Source organism: Phocoena phocoena, chromosome 1, assembly GCF_963924675.1.
Source record: "Phocoena phocoena chromosome 1, mPhoPho1.1, whole genome shotgun sequence".
Lineage (NCBI taxonomy): Eukaryota > Metazoa > Chordata > Mammalia > Artiodactyla > Phocoenidae > Phocoena > Phocoena phocoena.
Genome location: NC_089219.1, coordinates 30,572,883 through 30,588,775, shown reverse-complemented (window position 1 = coordinate 30,588,775; position 15,893 = coordinate 30,572,883). Strand labels below are relative to the sequence as shown.

Here is a 15,893-nt window from a genome sequence, read left to right as displayed (position 1 = left end):
GAGTCTTGCCACTCGTCAGTCACCCAGGGCCTCCTTTTGTAAACCATTCCAAGGTGAGGGAACAGCTTGGGAGACCCTGAACAAGATAAGGAAGGTGGGGCGGGGGCCTCCAGGGTGAGGGAAGGGACAACCAGATCCCACTCACCCAAGGCCAGTCAGCCAGCACTCAGGCTCTGCTTCCAGCCCCGGTCAGACACACCTGTTCCCTGAGAGGGGGGGAGGACTGATGGGAAACAGGAACAGGGAGTCCATGAGGCTGATCCCTAGACCTGCCTGGGGCACGTCCACGTGGGTCAACGGAAATTAGAGCATGCAGGGAAATGCGAGCCTACTGGGGAGCTGGAAATGGGGAGGGGAAAGAATACAGCCCCTGCCCTACACCAGTCTCCCTCTCTCAGGCTGGGCCAAGTCAAAAGTCTCCTAACTTTTCTGGGCCTCCAGACTCCAAGTCCAAGAAGCAGAATCTTAACACTTGACCAGGAAAGAGAGTGTTGGAGTGGAGGGAGTGTCCCACATGTTGAATACCTACTATGTACTTTCATCCAATCCTCGCAAGAATGCTGTGACACAGGGAGTCCCCCACTCTGAACAGATGACAGACTGAGGCTTCAAGGGGTTAAATGACTACAGAGGCGATAGAGCCTAATGATTAAGCTCTTTTTTTGGCATAAGGAGCTTTGACATTTGACTGTCTGGATTTGAATCCAGGCTTTTCTATTGTTAGCTGTGTCACCCTTGGCAGGTTACCTACTCTCTCTGTGCCTCCATGTTCTCATCCTTAAATCAAGGATAAAAATACATATCTCACAAAGTTGTTGGAAATCGAGTGCATTAATATATGTAAAGTGCTTAGGCTGGGACTGGTGCAAAGTAAGGACTCAGGAAATATTGGCTCTTATTCAGGCAGCTCATCGGAGATTCAAGCCGTGAGTAAAACCAGAGACCCCAAATCACTTTGCTGTACAGCAGAATTAACACAACATTGTAAATCAACTGTACTAAAGTTAAAAAAAAAAAAAAGAGACCCCACCCACCCACCCAACCCTACCTTTGATCCAGCACCTTCCTTACTCACTCATAACTCCTCCCTTTCTGAAGGATGCTCACCTTTGCCCTCCCCTCACCCCAGAGCAAACCCCTTCTTGCCATCTCCTCCAGCCAGGCAGTCTTCCCTGCACTCCCCTGGGCTAGGAGCCTCCTACGCCTGCAAGGCAAATTCCAGAGCAAGGCCCACCCGTGGGCTGGCTGCGCCCTCCCTGGGCTCCAGATAGCATGTGCCTGTGGTCCAATCTGGGGTGTGGGAGTCCAAATGGAAGCAGTGTCCATCATTCATTCATTCATCAGATATTTATTATGTGCCAGACATTGGAGTAGGTACTGAGAATGCAGTGGTGAACCAGAAATACGCAGTCCCTGCCCTCATGGCGCTTACCGTTTAGGCATCAGGAACAACAATAATAAGGAATTAGTTAATTTTGAAAGGAAACCTGACCTCAAGTGTGACTTGGGACCCAGAAAGGTAGGCGTGTGATTCAGAAGTGGGAGAGGAGGGTACTCAGCAGCCCCAGCCTGGGAGGGAATGAGTCTCTGCTCTGAGAGCTTGGCTGGACCCAGCCTGTGGGATGGGAGAGCCTCTGTGGGCACCTGAATCTCTACTCTAGACTCTGAGGAGGTTATTTCCAGGGTTGGTTTGCTGTCTCTTGTTTTGCTAACAGCACAGCAGAGCCTCCTCCTCCCTCCCCCCTTCCAGATCGAGGCTATTTATTCCTAGTGACAAGCCTGAGGATCCCAGGGGCGGTGGCCTCAAGGACCTGGAGGGGCCTTGTGTCCCTGGCAGACGCCAATCCTCCCGCCCAGGCAGGGCACAGGGAGGAAGCCAGAAGGTTGGAAACTGTAGAGGTCGGGGAGGACTTCCCTCCACCGCCCCTGCAGCGCCCCATCCTTGCACACTCCTCACACCCCTTCCTGAGAAGCTCAAAAATCATGGGGCCAAGGATTAGGGTCTCCCCTAGGCCTCAAAGGTCAAAACTGTTCCTGGGCACTGTGGAGACCAAGGGAGGATTTCTCTGTCCCACGATGCAGCTGGAGGTGAGGAGGTGGTTACTTCTGTTTTCACCACTCAGGGTTGTGGAATAAAGCCCTTTGAAGGTCAAGGCCCTATATAAGGGGTCCTTAGACTTCACTCCTTGTTTCCAGAGAACACCTTCATTCCCACTGACAGGGCCGCAACAGCAAGGTCAAAACCACCCCCTCCAACAGGCTGGAATAAGCCCTCTTTTACAAATTAGGGCTGAGTGTGATCCCTGGGGGTAAACTGCGAGGGGGAGGGGACACGAAAAGGGCATGAGGACCCTCTGGGTCCCCAAATGGACCTTGGTCGGCTGCCTCCTGTATCCCTTGCCTGAGACTGAATACAGCTAGCCGCTGGGGACTGGGGTGGGGGGAGGTAAGGAGAGTGGGGAAAGAGAGGGAGGACAGCAAAAGCTGCAGGGAGGGGACAGGGGCGGGGTCCTGGCCGCCCACGAAGGTCGGTAGAGCCAGGTTAGGCCCGGCGGGCCCAGGGGGCTGGGGCAGGCTCCAGCCTAAAAAGGAGGTGGGGGCGGGGTCTGGCCCCCAGCCTCCAGGACGAGGGCCGGGGGCGGGGTCCGCACCCCGCGGGCAGGGGAGGCCGGGGGCGGGGTCCGGGCGGGGCGGGCCCCCGCGCTCACTTCCTCGGGGAGGGCTTGGGGCCGCGCTCCCGCTCGCCCACACAGTCGGTGCGCCGCCGGCAACCTCGCCGGCAGCTAGCTCGGTCTCGCTCGGCCCGGCCCGCAGGTAGGAGGCGCCGAGGGACGCGGCCCCGACTGCCCGCCACCTCCCACCCCACCCCACCCCCGCCCCGCGCGAGCGCCGCGCCCCGCTCTCGCCGCCTGCCTCGAGGTGAGCTCCCCGCCGAGCCCGGCTCCCCATCCCGGCTACCGGCCCCCGCCCTCTGGCGGGAAAGGAGAGGCGGCCAGCCGGGGGTTAAGGGCAGCCGCGGCCCCCGCCCCCGTCCCCGCCTGGGTCCGGTCGCGGGCGCAGGGGACACGCTAGGAGCCGGTGGCGCGCGGGCGCCGAGCCCCGGGGGGCGCCCCCGGAACCGTACCGCTCCGGGCGCTGCAACGCCAGTTAGGTGGGGCAGGGGGCCAAGTTTGAAATGGAAAAGCGAGAGTCGAGAGAGACCGGTAGGGTTCGAGAAACCGGCTTCCAGAACGCCCGGTGGAGCAAGAGACCGAGACAAGACAGGAGCGGCGAGCTTAGACAAGGAGGCTGCGGAGATACCCGAAACAGAGACAGAGACTTGGGCGTAGAGTCACCGGGAGGCAAACCCGAGGCATAGGGTCCGACCCAGGTTTTGTGGAGCGGAGCATTTTAGGAAGAAGCATGCAGTGACCCCAGACGTGCTGTCAAGCCCTCTCCAGGGCCTTGGAGGGTTCTGGGCAAATGAGGGGCCCCGAAGCTTAAGCTTCATTAACCTTGTGGTAAACCAGCCTCTGAGAGGCCTAGAAAGACATCCAGAGACTGGAGACGGACACACTCAGGCATACAGAGATGCTAAGAGATAGAGAAGGGCGGTGGGTAGGGACCAAGACATTCCACCCTTTAGAGACCTTTGAGATGCCAAGACTTGGGCAGACAGTGGTAGAAATCCACAGAGGCTGCCATGGGGAGATAGCCAGTCAGAGACACAGAGACACGGAAACATACAGACAGCTGCTGAAGTGTACAGACACAGACGTGCTGAGGGGAGCAGAGCTAGAAGCCAAGAGACAGATGTCATGGAGGGGCAGTGACAGTTTTCAAGACAGACCCTGCGGGACTCAAGCCTGAAAGATTGGGAAGGGAGGATGTGGGGAAACAGAAACACTGGGCCAACTGAGCCCCCATGAGGCAGAGGACCTGAGACATGAGACAGTAAGACTCGAAGGAGCTCTACGCACTCTCCGAGACAGCCCCAGCTTATTTTTAAACTCAAATCTTGGACGCGCTGCTTCAGCCCTGGGGGACCCGGGGTGAATGAACTGTTCCTCTTCTGTCCCCAGAGCAGCTGCTGGATCCTGCTTCCCACCCCCTTCTCCCAAACCGCTCTGACTCCCAGGCCCCATGGCGGGGGGCGGGGAAGAGAGTGGAGAGTTTGGGGTGGATGCCTAGTAGCAGGGGTGAGGGTGGGGGGAGTTTGATTTCTCCCCTCAAGTCCCCTGTCAACTCCTGGAAGCTGGGGGAGGGGTCTGTTCTGATCCTGAGTCACAGCTGTGGGACCTGGCCAGGGTCCTCCTGGACAGTGGGGGGTGGAGGGGGGCGAAGGGGTTGAGCGGTTGGCATGGGTACTTGGAAAGACTTCTGGGTGTCTTCCAGTCACAGGGCTGGCAGCTGGGGAGAAGAGCCAGGCTCTTGTACTAGTGATATCATCCAGCATCTCCTGTCCCGCTGCTCTTAAACGCTGACCACCCCGTCCACCACCATTTCTAGGGAAACAGGAAAGGGCTCCAGGCTGGGAGGCAAGGGACCTGAGCTCTCTGATACCTGAGTGACTTTGGGCATGCCCCTGCCCTGTCCCTGGCCTCTGTGCTCAGCTGTAAAATGAGGATGATACCCTATCCCGCCTGCCCTTTGTGCGATCTGATAGATGGTGGGTGGGTGGGAAAGCGCTTTGTGAGAGGCAAAGCAGCATGCAGGTGTGTACACCTGCGTACCTGTGTTGGGGGTTTCAGAGTTATGCTCACTGGAGTCAGACTGGCCCCACTGGTCTCAGTGAGCCCCACGGCCTGGGCCTCTTCAGCTCCCCCAGCAGAACTAGGGGGTTCCCTTTTTGTTCTCTCCCTGGGCCCCCGCCGAGAATGTCAAGGTCAAGTCCCAGGCCAGCCCCCTGACCCAGGCCTGGCTGAGAAACTGTTGACTGACCCCCGTATGAGTGAGGGGCTAATAATAAAACACTAAGAGCTACCATTTACTGACTACTTAGTATCTCCCAGGTGCTTTCCAAGTATCATCACATTTAAGCCTGGCAACAACCCTAGGAGGTAGGAGGTAGTAATAGATGGGGAAGCAGGCTCAGGGAGCTTAAGTGACTTGCCCAAGATCACCCAGGTTTATATTTCACAGCTCAAGCCTCTACACAGCACATGCCACGGCCATTACCCAGCCATTTGGAGCTGCAGGAGGTTCACGGGGAGGGGTCAGATGTGTGTGTGGGTCAGGTGTAGGCGGGTGTGTGTGTTGGGGGCAGCGGCTGAGAGCCATCTGGCAGACTGAGCGCTCTCCCCCCGACCCCCTACCAGCCGTGAAGGAATACAGGACTGGCTCCCTTTAGTCCCCCAGTCCTGCCAGGGGAGGGGGGAGGGGCAGACAAAGGGCAGAGACAGGTGGGCCTTGATAGTGCCCTTCACTCTGTCCTCACCAGAGCCCAGCTGGACAGACTAGGGGATTCTGGGAAAGAAACAGAAGCCACGCCCATACCCTATTTGGGGTGCCCCTGTCTCAGAGTGGTGACTGCCTCCCAGTTGGCAGGCCTAGGGCTAGTCTGGACCTGGGAAGATGACAGAGCTGTTGGGGGCCAAGCCAGGAAGGAAGGAAGGGCCTAGGTCACTCGTGGATGGATGCATGGCCACACTCCACCTGTGTGGCCCCCGCTGCCCAGTGGCTCACAGCCCAGGCAACCCTCAGATGTTGGGCCAGAGGAAACCCAGGCCTGAATGGCGAGGAGCGGACTGAGGTGGAGGGATACCCTCCACCCTCCAGCATAGCCCCCAGCCCAGAAGTCCCGGCTCTGAAGACCCCGGCTCCTGGCGGCCTCATGCCCTGGCCTGGGGTATGAACTGAGTGTCCTCCCATCGTACAGAAGGGCAGCTGTGGGTTCATGAGCCACCCCTTCAGAAGAGCCAGGCCCCCTAGGCTTGGGGTGTCTGCTGGCGCCTGGAGTCTGAACTCCAAACCAGAGCCACGCTTGTTGGCTAGAATTTCCTGCGGGGGGGTGGCTGAGAAAAGGAGGGCTTCGCCTTCAGCTTGAGCCAGGCCAGGCTCTGGGGACTGCCAGTTACTGGGGTCTAATGTGGAGGAGTGTGTTGGTGGGTTCCTTTGTACTCCTGGGGCCCATCTGCAGCTATGAGAACATCCCCTTCCTAGGGTCCAAGTGGTTCCTCTCCACCCACCCCGGGATCCCAGTCCTCAGAGAGCAGGCTTCATGATGGAGGAGACTGGGAGTGGGGAGCTCTGAATTTGGGGCTAGAGACTGGAATCGGGCAGCAGAAGGGACTGGGAACCCCACTTCCTCACCCTCCCTACTCCCCAAGCTCCTGCTGCAGAGGCAGCTGTGTGGATGACCTCATCCCACAAACATGCTTTGTTCCTGAGAAAATGGAAAGTGTCTGAGGTTTGGTGGGGGGCTGGGTGTCTGCAGCAACAGCACTCAGGGCTCCCCCTTTCCTGACTGCCCACCGTAGGGAGGCCTGATTGGAGAGGAAATGTCTTCAGTGGCTCCCACTCTCTCACCCTTCACTCCCCGGCCCTGAACCCTTCAAAAAGCTGGGGAGAGGCTGTCTCTCCCAGAGGCAGGGAGAGGGAAATAATGACCCAGGGGACGGAAAGATTCTGGGGCTTTGCCAGTCGCTGCCAGGAGTGATGACCGGCAGGAGACAGCAGGAGGCACACTGCATAACCCCCAGTTCCCCTCTCCGTCCCCAGGCATCTCATTTCCCTTTTTTCCTCCCCTGTTGGCTGGCACAACCTGACATCTGGCCATCTGTGCTGCCACAGCTGCTGCAGGTGTTGCAGGCCAAGGCTGCCCAGGCTGGTGTGACCAGAGACCCAGCGGGAGGTGGAGGGGGTGAGGGCAGAGGGTCCAGCTGGGGAAGCTTGGCTGTGTCCGGCTTGCAGGATTTCCTTCCTGCTTAAACCTAGCTGAGCCTCTGAAGTCCTTGTTGCTGGATTCTCCTGGGAGGGGAGGCCCACTGTGATTTCTCCCATCAGCCTCCTCCACCTCCACCATTCACTGACCCAGCATCTTTCTTACCTTCCGCTGTTTCCTGGCTGGGGTTTGGGGGGTGGGGTGCAAACGGCCCCATTCTCATCCCTAAGCTCCCCACTCCAGAGCTCTGGGTATACCCCTAGAGCCCCTTCCTGGGAGTCAGGAGAGGGTGAGAGTGCTGTTCATATGGGACAGGGTTGGGTGGCTCCATGTCCTTGCTCTTACCCCCTTGGGGACAGTAGGGACAGTGGAGGCTAAACTCAGGCTAAATGCAGGGGCAGGAAATGAGTCATTGACCCAGGAAAAGCCCCCTCCCCCCAGTTCTGCCAGGGCCAAGATAAGAAAAGAACTTCTGCTTCCTGGTTTTTTCCTGACCCCCTCTCTTCCCCAACGTTAAATACAGAAATAAACATGCAGGACTCTTTGTGTTCCCAGAAACACCCATTCCCCATCACCACCTGCTCTGACCTGGCATTTCCTATGCCTAGTTCTTGCTCTTTTTTAAATGCAGTGGGCTAAGCCACAGCCCCTCTGGGTGACCCCTGCCCCACCTTGTGTCCCTAACAGGGCTCACTCACAGCCACCATGAGCGAGGCCTTTGACTGTGCAAAATGCAGCGAGTCCCTGTACGGACGCAAATACATCCAGACAGACAACGGACCCTACTGTGTGCCCTGCTATGACAACACCTTCGCCAACACGTGCGCCGAGTGCCAGCAGCTTATCGGGCACGACTCGAGGGTAAGGACTGGACCACACAGGGCAGGGAGTGGGTGGAGGCTGGCAGGAAGGGGCGAAGGTGCCAGTGCCCCTGCTGTGCTCCACACAGGAGCTGTTCTACGAAGACCGCCACTTCCACGAGGGTTGCTTCCGCTGCTGCCGCTGCCAGCGCTCCCTGGCCGACGAGCCCTTCACCTGCCAGGACAGCGAGCTGCTCTGTAATGACTGCTACTGCAGTGCCTTCTCCTCACAGTGCTCCGCCTGCGGGGAGACCGTCATGCCCGGTACGTTCCCGGGGGCTCCCAGGGGCTCGTTGTGCGTGGGACTGGCATGCCTGGCATCTGTGTAGGGTTCTTGTAAGGGACTGGCATGCCTGTCTGATACAACATGGAGGCTTGGTAAAGACCAGCACACGCAGCACGTTCCTGGAAATTTACTGTGTGCAGTATCTGTCGTGCTTATCTGCTCTTGGGAGCTTAGCACGCACGGGGACTGACAACGCATGATACACACCTGGGGGCTTAGCATGTTTGGCACCCATAGGAGCTACGAGTGTGCTGAGACTGTCAGTGTTCGTTGCATTGGGGCTTGGTGTGTGCAAAGACATATAAATAAAGGGTTTAACACGTATGGCAACCTGCATGGCTAATAGAATGTGAGGATTTAGAACACGTGGAGATCGGCATGACTAGGATATGCCGGGGCTTATTATGTTCTGAATCTATCACGTCCGGGGCAGAACTCTGTGGGCAGGGACTTGCTTGCCTCATATATGGGGTCTTTGTGTGTGCGCTCACACTATCACATCTGGTATATAAGCGCTTAGCATATACTGAGTCATCGTGCCTGTGACCTGGAGGCCTGGCGTATGCTGAGATCGTCATATTCTGGTACATGTGGGGACTTCACCTATGCCAAACCCTCAGGTCTGGTTTATGGGGGCCTAGCACGTGCTTAGCCAGCATATCCAGTGTTGGGGGGAGGTGGTTAGCATGTGCAGTAGATGCGGTGGGGATCCTGCTGCAAATGCATGGACACCACCCTGTAGGGTGTGGGAGCAGCGGGGACCCTCCTCGGGGGGTAGCAGAGGGTGGCACTCAGGAGCTCGGGACTCAGCCTCTGAGTGGGACCCGTGTTCCCCACAGGATCCCGGAAGCTGGAGTACGGAGGCCAGACGTGGCATGAGCACTGCTTCCTGTGCAGCAGCTGTGAGCAGCCGCTGGGCTCCCGTTCCTTTGTGCCCGACAAGGGTGCTCACTACTGCGTGCCCTGCTATGAGAACAAGTTTGCTCCTCGCTGCGCCCGCTGCAGCAAGGTGGGGGCTGGGCCGGCGGGGCGGGGGTGCCGAGCTCCACTGCACACAGGGGTGGGGTGAGCAAGGCTCTGTCGTGGAGTAGGAATCCCCACTCCCCCTGCTGACAGACGCCGCCCCACAGACACTGACGCAGGGTGGCGTGACATACCGTGACCAGCCCTGGCATCGGGAATGCCTGGTCTGCACTGGCTGCCAGACGCCCCTGGCAGGGCAGCAGTTCACCTCCCGAGATGACGATCCCTACTGTGTGGCCTGTTTTGGAGAACTCTTTGCACCCAAGTGCAGCAGCTGCAAGCGCCCCATCACAGGTGGGACAAAGGGTCAAAGGACAGAGTGGGTAGAGTGTAGGCAAGGGAATGGGACCTGGTACTGGGTGAGGCCGAGGGACAGGACCGCCCACCCTCCAGATCGCAGAGCTAACCTCCAGCCTCCCTCCAGGACTCGGTGAAGGCAAGTATGTGTCCTTTGAAGACCGCCACTGGCACCACAGCTGCTTCTCCTGCGCCCGATGCTCCACCTCCCTGGTGGGCCAGGGCTTCGTGCCGGACGGAGACCAAGTGCTGTGCCAGGGCTGCAGCCAGGCGGGGCCCTGAGCCAGGGCTCCTGGGCCCAGGCCCTCCCAAACCAGGGCTCCAGGACTAAGGCTCCTTTTCCAAACCACCTCTGGGACCCAGCCCCTCCCCAAATTGGGGCTACCCCTGGGCTCCAGGATTCAGCCTCCCCACTCCAACATCCCCAATCTGGTACTTCTTGACCCAGGGCCCCCAAACTTGGGCTCTTATGGAGCCTCCATCATTCAAATCCCCTCCCCAAGCCTGAACGCCAGAACTCAGTCCTCTCCCCTATGGTCCGGCTTCCCAGATGAAGCCCTCTCCCTAATTCAGAGCTCTGGGACCCCAGCCCCCTTCAATCTAGACTTCTCCCCTGAAGACTTTAGGTCTCCTATGGGTGCCTGAGAAGTCCTCAGAAGTGGACTGTACTCAGGCTTGACACTCCCCACCCCCATCCCACCGCTATTCCCAGGGATGGGGCTGTCTGGGCAGCACATCAGGGGTTCACTGGTTAGGGGGTCCTAGGGTACAGGGTTTTGCCCAGCCCTTGCTGTCGAGTGTTTTCTCGTTTCATTTCATTTCAGCTCCATTCTGCCCAGAGATGGGCAGAGGGGTGGGTTTGGCTCACCCCCCTTTCAGATTCTGCAATAAAGCAGTATGAGGAAGCGAAGGCCTCTGTGTGTTTGTCTGGGGGTGGAGGGGCAGGGAGGATTCCTTCTCACACCACGGGACTCGGAGGCTCTTCCCGACCTCGACCTCCTCCATGGAGGGCAGAGGAGGAAGCTGCCAGGCGGGGTGGGAAATCTCTCCCGAGAAAGGGGATCCCCGCGGCCGCTACTGTCCCTCTCAGGCTTAGCTGGCTTCCCCCCTGCTGGCAAAGGGCTTTTTCCTCCGAGTGGGGAAGGGAGGGGTTTGGGGGAGGTTCCGGACAGGAGCAGGGCAGGCCGACGGCGTTGGGTTCTCCGTCGGGTACAAATCGCCCCCCTCCCTTACCATCCCTCCCCAAACCCCGCCGAGCACCGGGTGCGGATCCCCAATCTGGGCCCAGACCCTCAGCCCCCTTCCCCCTCTTCCCGAGGATTAGCGGAGGCGGCCCGGGATCCGCTTGCGGCCGCACGTTTTTTGCCAAAAAAGGCAAGGATGCAGCTGCACGCGCCACGGGAACATCTGGATCCGATTCCCGGCATGAATGGGTCATGGCCCCGCCTCCCCGTGATTCAAGGGCGGGGGCGGGAATGAGCGAGGGGGGCTATCCCCCAAAATGGGGAGATGGGGCGGAGCGCTGCTCCCCTCTCCCGGCGTCCGACGCCCCTGACCCTGCTCTCTCGGCGGCCTGCGGTCTGGGCTCCGCGGTCCAGGCCGTCGGAGCCCGACTCGTGCGCACTGGCTGCGGCGCAGGCTGAGGCGCTCACGTACCGCCAGCGGCCTTCCCGGGTGGGGGCCCGCGCGCGGGGCGGGCGGACCCTCGGCGCCCTGTGGGGGAGGGGCCCTCCGGTCCGGCAGAACCGCGTGATTATATGTATCTCAAAAGAAATCCTCCCAGAAATCCTATGGGGCGGGCGTTTTTCCATTTCACGGATGTGGAGACTCCACTCGTTAGTTCCCCAAAGTCACATAGGTAGATCCACACTGCCTCCCCGGCCCAATTCGAATCCTAAACTTTCTGAAGCCGTGGTGGACATTTTCTACAAACCTTTACGAATGCCCACCATGTGTGCTTGTAATTAATGATTGTATGTCGACATTTTTTGTCTCTTTCTTCCACCAGCCTCTGAGGATTGGGCTCACGCCTGCCTTGCTCACCCCTCCACTCTCAGCTTCAGGCACTTACTACATGTTCAATAAATACCTGCTGAGGAAGAGTAGTCCAAGCATAGAAAACAGCTAGTGCAAAGGCCTGGAGGCCTGAAAAAACATATGGTGTGCTTTGGGGAAGCAGCAAGTAATTTCATTCGGAGGAAGTGCCAAGAGACTAAAACGTCAGGCAGCGGCCAGGTCATGAAACGCCGAACGCCAAGTCAAACAGACCTCACCCTGCGGGTAAAGCAGCCAGTGGAAATGTTTAAGCAAGGGTGTGAGATGATCACTCCGCTGCAGCGTGAATAATGGATTGGAGGGGTAAGATGAGCAGACTGACTAGGAGGCTAGTGCAGTGGTTCAGGTGAGAGATAATGAGACAGGTGGCAGCAGGAATGGAAAAGACAGGACTTGGTGACTGGTTTGAAAGAATGGGGAAGGAGAAGGTTTTCGGGGAAGGCAGACATCAGGTGGATGGTGCTTAGGTGGTCCACCCACAAAAGAGGAAAGGGATGTGCAAGTACAACAATGTGTCATTGATTTCAGGATAAACATCTTTCAGATTTAACATCTCAGAAACCCAGACGCAGCGTCTAATCAAGTGTGACATAGTTTAGTTGACAATTTTTGTTCTTTCTTTCTTAGTCGACCGTAAAATAATGGTGGCTTTAACATTTAATAGCGTCTCATATTCGATGAAATACGGTAGATCCCAAATCTTTACCCACCACCCACCCTACCCCCCAAAAGATACCGCGCTGTCTCCGCAATCCAGAAAATAAATTTCTTACCTCTTTCCTAGAGGTGCAGGAAAAACTTCTGGGGAGGAGTTGTGTCCAGGGGTCCTCTCCCTAAGGTTGAGGTCTTGCTTAAATTTTTAGATATAAATATGACCCTCACAACACCCCATGAGCAGGCAGGACAGAAATCATTATCTCAGTTATTTTTCAAACTTTAAAAAACAAAAAGCAATTCATGCTTATTGTAGAAAAATTGGAGAATTCCAAAAAGGGAAGGTAAATCACTAATAACTCCTTGTTTTTTTATTTTTTTGCGGTACGCGGGCCTCTCACTGTTGTGGCCTCTCCCACTGCGGGGCACAGGCTCTGGACACGCAGGCTCAGCTGCCATGGCTCAGGGGCCCAGCCACTCCCGGCACGTGGGATCTTCCCGGACCGGGGCACGAACCCATGTCCTCTGCATCGGCAGGCGGACTCTCAACCACTGCCCCACCAGAGAAGCCCTCCTTGTTAGATTATAACCTCCTAGTTCTTTTTTGTTAAGCAGGCATGTGCGTATATGTATTTTCATTTTTAGTTTTAAATGAAGTTTTTAAATTAAAAAAGTAATGCATGTATATGTTATGAAAAAATTTTCATGCTGTACTTTGGACATATACAAAGAAAACCGTCCCTACCATACCAGATCTTCCAGTCTGTCTCCTCATAAACAACAATGGTTTACTGTTACTTGGATATCCTTCCAGAAATAATCTCTTTGTGTATTTATTTTTATATACACTGCTGTGCCTCTAGCTTTTTTCACTCTGTGTGGCCATATTTCCATCTGAGTTCATACAGATTTTTAAAACAGTTTTACAGAGGTATGAGTTACATACCATAAAATTCACCCAATTTGAGTGTACGGTTCAATTAATTTCAGCAAATTTAATAGATTTGTGCCACTATCACCACAACCCAATTTTAGAACATATCTATCACCTCCAAAAGATTTCTTGCGTCTTTTGCAGTTACTTCCGGTCTCACCTTCAGCAGCAGGCAACCGCTCATCTACTTTCTGTCTCTATAGATTTGCCATCCCGACATACACTAATGTCGTTCTTTGTGTCTGGCTTCTTTCACTTAGCATGATGTTTTCATTGTTCATCCATACTGTAACATTCCTTTATTGCTGAATAACATTCCATCGTATGGATACACCACATTTGGTTTGTACATTTACCAGTTAATAGCTTTTGGGGGTTATGCCCTGTTTTTCTTGATAATGAATAATGGTGCTATGAACGTCTGAACACACGGACATACGTTTTCATTTCTCCACCTAGAAGTGGACATATAGACTTGCTTCATTTTTTTTTATAGCTGTATAGCATTTTACTGCTTGAATGTACCATATTTTATTTAACCAGTCCCCTGCTGATAGACAATTAGGTTGTTTCCATGTATCAAAAAAGAAAAAGAGAGGGGGAAGGAGGGAAGAAGAAAAGAAACCCGCTATCATCCCCATTTTACTGACAAGGACACCGATGTCTCGAGAAGGAAAAAACGTTGTCACAGGTCACACTGAGAGCCGGAGACACAAGTTCCGGTTCCCCAGCTCTCATCCATGCTCTTCAACTACTCAGTCCAGGTCGCTACCCGCCCGGCCACGCGGCCGAGGAAGCCAGGTCAGATTCCTTACTGCCAGGCTGGTGGATTTCTGTATGCCCCCTAGAGGCACCTGTAAATCGTTCGGCATCGCGCCACACACCCCCGGCCAGCAGGGGCACTGCAGCCGTCTCCATAGCACTGACTGGGTCTCCTGCGGTGCTCACTTTTCCTCGAGTCCCCGAAGAACTTCCGGCAGCCGCGGAACTTAGGTGACGCCGGACGCGCCGCTTAGGGACGCGGGCGCGCAAGGCAGCAGGAGTTGTTTCCGGCAGTGTCGGTGTTCTAGCTTGATTTGAGGCGGCGGCGGAGGAAGGAAGATGGAGACAATTCTGGAGCAGCAGCGGCGCTATCACGAGGAGAAGGAACGGCTCATGGACGTCATGGCTAAAGAGATGCTCACTAAGAAGTCCACGGTGAGTGGGGCCTGGGCAGGGGCTACCCCTGAGGCTGGGCCCCATGCCCGGGTTCAACCTCTGAGAGTTTTCTTCGGTCCTCAGACCTGCCCCGCGCCCGCCGCTTCCCGGGGCTCCCTACCCGAGCTCTGGCCTAGGTAACGTTCCCCCGGGCCCAGCGCCCAGAGGCCTTTCTGCTTGGGCCACTAAGACCTGAGCGGATAAGCTCCGCCCTTGGGCGGCCTTTCCAACTCCAGAACTCCGACTAACGGTGTCTTGTGTCACCGTTTGCCTTTCTTCAGCTCCGGGACCAGATCAATTCTGACCACCGCACACGGGCCATGCAAGATGTGAGTGCCCCGCTGTCCACTTCTCTTTGGGTCGCGATGGGCTGGAAGAAGGGGGCGGGGGGGTCACCTGGAGCCCTGGACAAAGGTAACCGGGTTGGCCAGTCGAGGGTTTGTATGCCTGCCAAAGGGTGCTTAACCACCCTTGCTCGCTTCTGTGAATGGGGAACTCTTATTCATTCTTAATTACTTGGAAAGATGCCCCTTAGAGCATTCTGTATCCCATGGATGTGCAATGAGTAGTTACCAGGAGTCAACCATTCGGGCTTAGAAGGTACTCTCCCTTCTCCCCAAAAGAGAATGCTGTGTATTACTGTTTTCCTCCCAGAACACTGTATTGAAGCATTTGAAGTACTTTTTGCCTACCACACTGCATTTTCCTAGTAATAGTTCAATTTCTTACTTTTAGAAAAGTAATTAAAGTCAAAATACTGATACGTTTTTATGTTAAAGCTAAGTGGTAGGTAAATGGAGGTTCGTTATACCATGCTCTCTACTCTTGCACGTTTGAAATCTGTTTAGAAAAGAATAAAAGACCTAATCACAGAGTTTCTAATTTTGGGGAGGTAATTAATATTACAAGCCCCTAATCCCTTATTTAAATTCCCAAATCTGAAATACTCTGAAAACAAAAGGTTTTTTATTTGTTTGTTCTGGTAATTGTTTAGTGGCAAAAATCTGACTTGATCTGAACAGATGGGAGGCTTTTTATGGTCTTTATCACATTTAATAAGTAATGCATAAGTTTCACTGCAGAACTATTAACATGTGTTCCAGATTCCACTAGGGATATTGCATGCAGTACCTTCCTGAACTTAAAAATTCCAAATTCTGAAACAAATCTGGTCCCAAAAGTTTTGAAGAAGGGACTACGTACTCATACCATCCTGAGTTTGAATCCAAAAGAAACTGTGTGATGTTTTATTTAGTCTGTGTACTCCTCAGTCAAGCCTTTTGAAGTAGTGAAAATCATCTTGGACCGCCCTTTTATCTTTGAGTGTCTTAGGTGGGAACTGCTGTTTACCAAAGGGTGACAATGGCTCTCTTTTATGACACTTCTAGGGAAAGTTAAATATAGGAACTTTCTGCCACCCCTCAAATCACATCACTTAATCTTCAGAATGACCTGTTTTAAAAAGTAACTAGGAACCAGTGCTGTCTGTTAAAGGTACCAGAAAGAACAGGAACTTTTTAACACCATATCTCTTGCGGTTTCCTTGGGCTTTGACAAGAGAGCCTTTGTTGGTTGCTTGGGTCTAAGTTGTACAGATTGCTTCATACTGATGGGTTTGTGTTTGCCTTTCAGAGGTATATGGAAGTCAGTGGGAACCTGAGGGATTTGTATGATGATAAGGATGGGTAAGTGACAGTCACAGCCAATCCAGGAATTACTGCTTTT

The 15,893-nt window shown here is 55.0% G+C and overlaps 2 protein-coding genes across 3 annotated transcripts in view; both read left to right on the top strand.

Annotated features, from left to right (window-relative positions):
* The first annotated feature begins 2,707 nt into the window (after positions 1–2,707).
* On the top strand, positions 2,708–10,235 carry FHL3 (four and a half LIM domains 3). The gene is made up of 7 exons (XM_065881489.1): positions 2,708–2,919; positions 7,550–7,723; positions 7,812–7,986; positions 8,848–9,017; positions 9,139–9,325; positions 9,456–9,849; positions 9,955–10,235. Exons 2-6 carry the CDS (start codon positions 7,568–7,570, stop codon positions 9,608–9,610), a joined length of 843 nt encoding a protein of 280 aa, XP_065737561.1. The 5' UTR covers positions 2,708–2,919; positions 7,550–7,567; the 3' UTR covers positions 9,611–9,849; positions 9,955–10,235.
* A 3,658-nt stretch (positions 10,236–13,893) lies between these two features.
* Positions 13,894–15,893, top strand: part of SF3A3 (splicing factor 3a subunit 3) — a 29,212-nt gene continuing 27,212 nt past the window's right edge. Inside the window, exons 1-3 of one of the 2 annotated variants that reach the window (XM_065873086.1) lie at positions 13,894–14,168; positions 14,450–14,497; positions 15,801–15,853. In XM_065873086.1, the coding sequence (XP_065729158.1) occupies positions 14,073–14,168; positions 14,450–14,497; positions 15,801–15,853 (197 nt within the window). In that variant the 5' untranslated portion in view covers positions 13,894–14,072. The remainder of the gene's footprint in view (positions 14,169–14,449; positions 14,498–15,800; positions 15,854–15,893) is intronic. The other variant, XM_065873087.1, reaches the window with a different exon arrangement.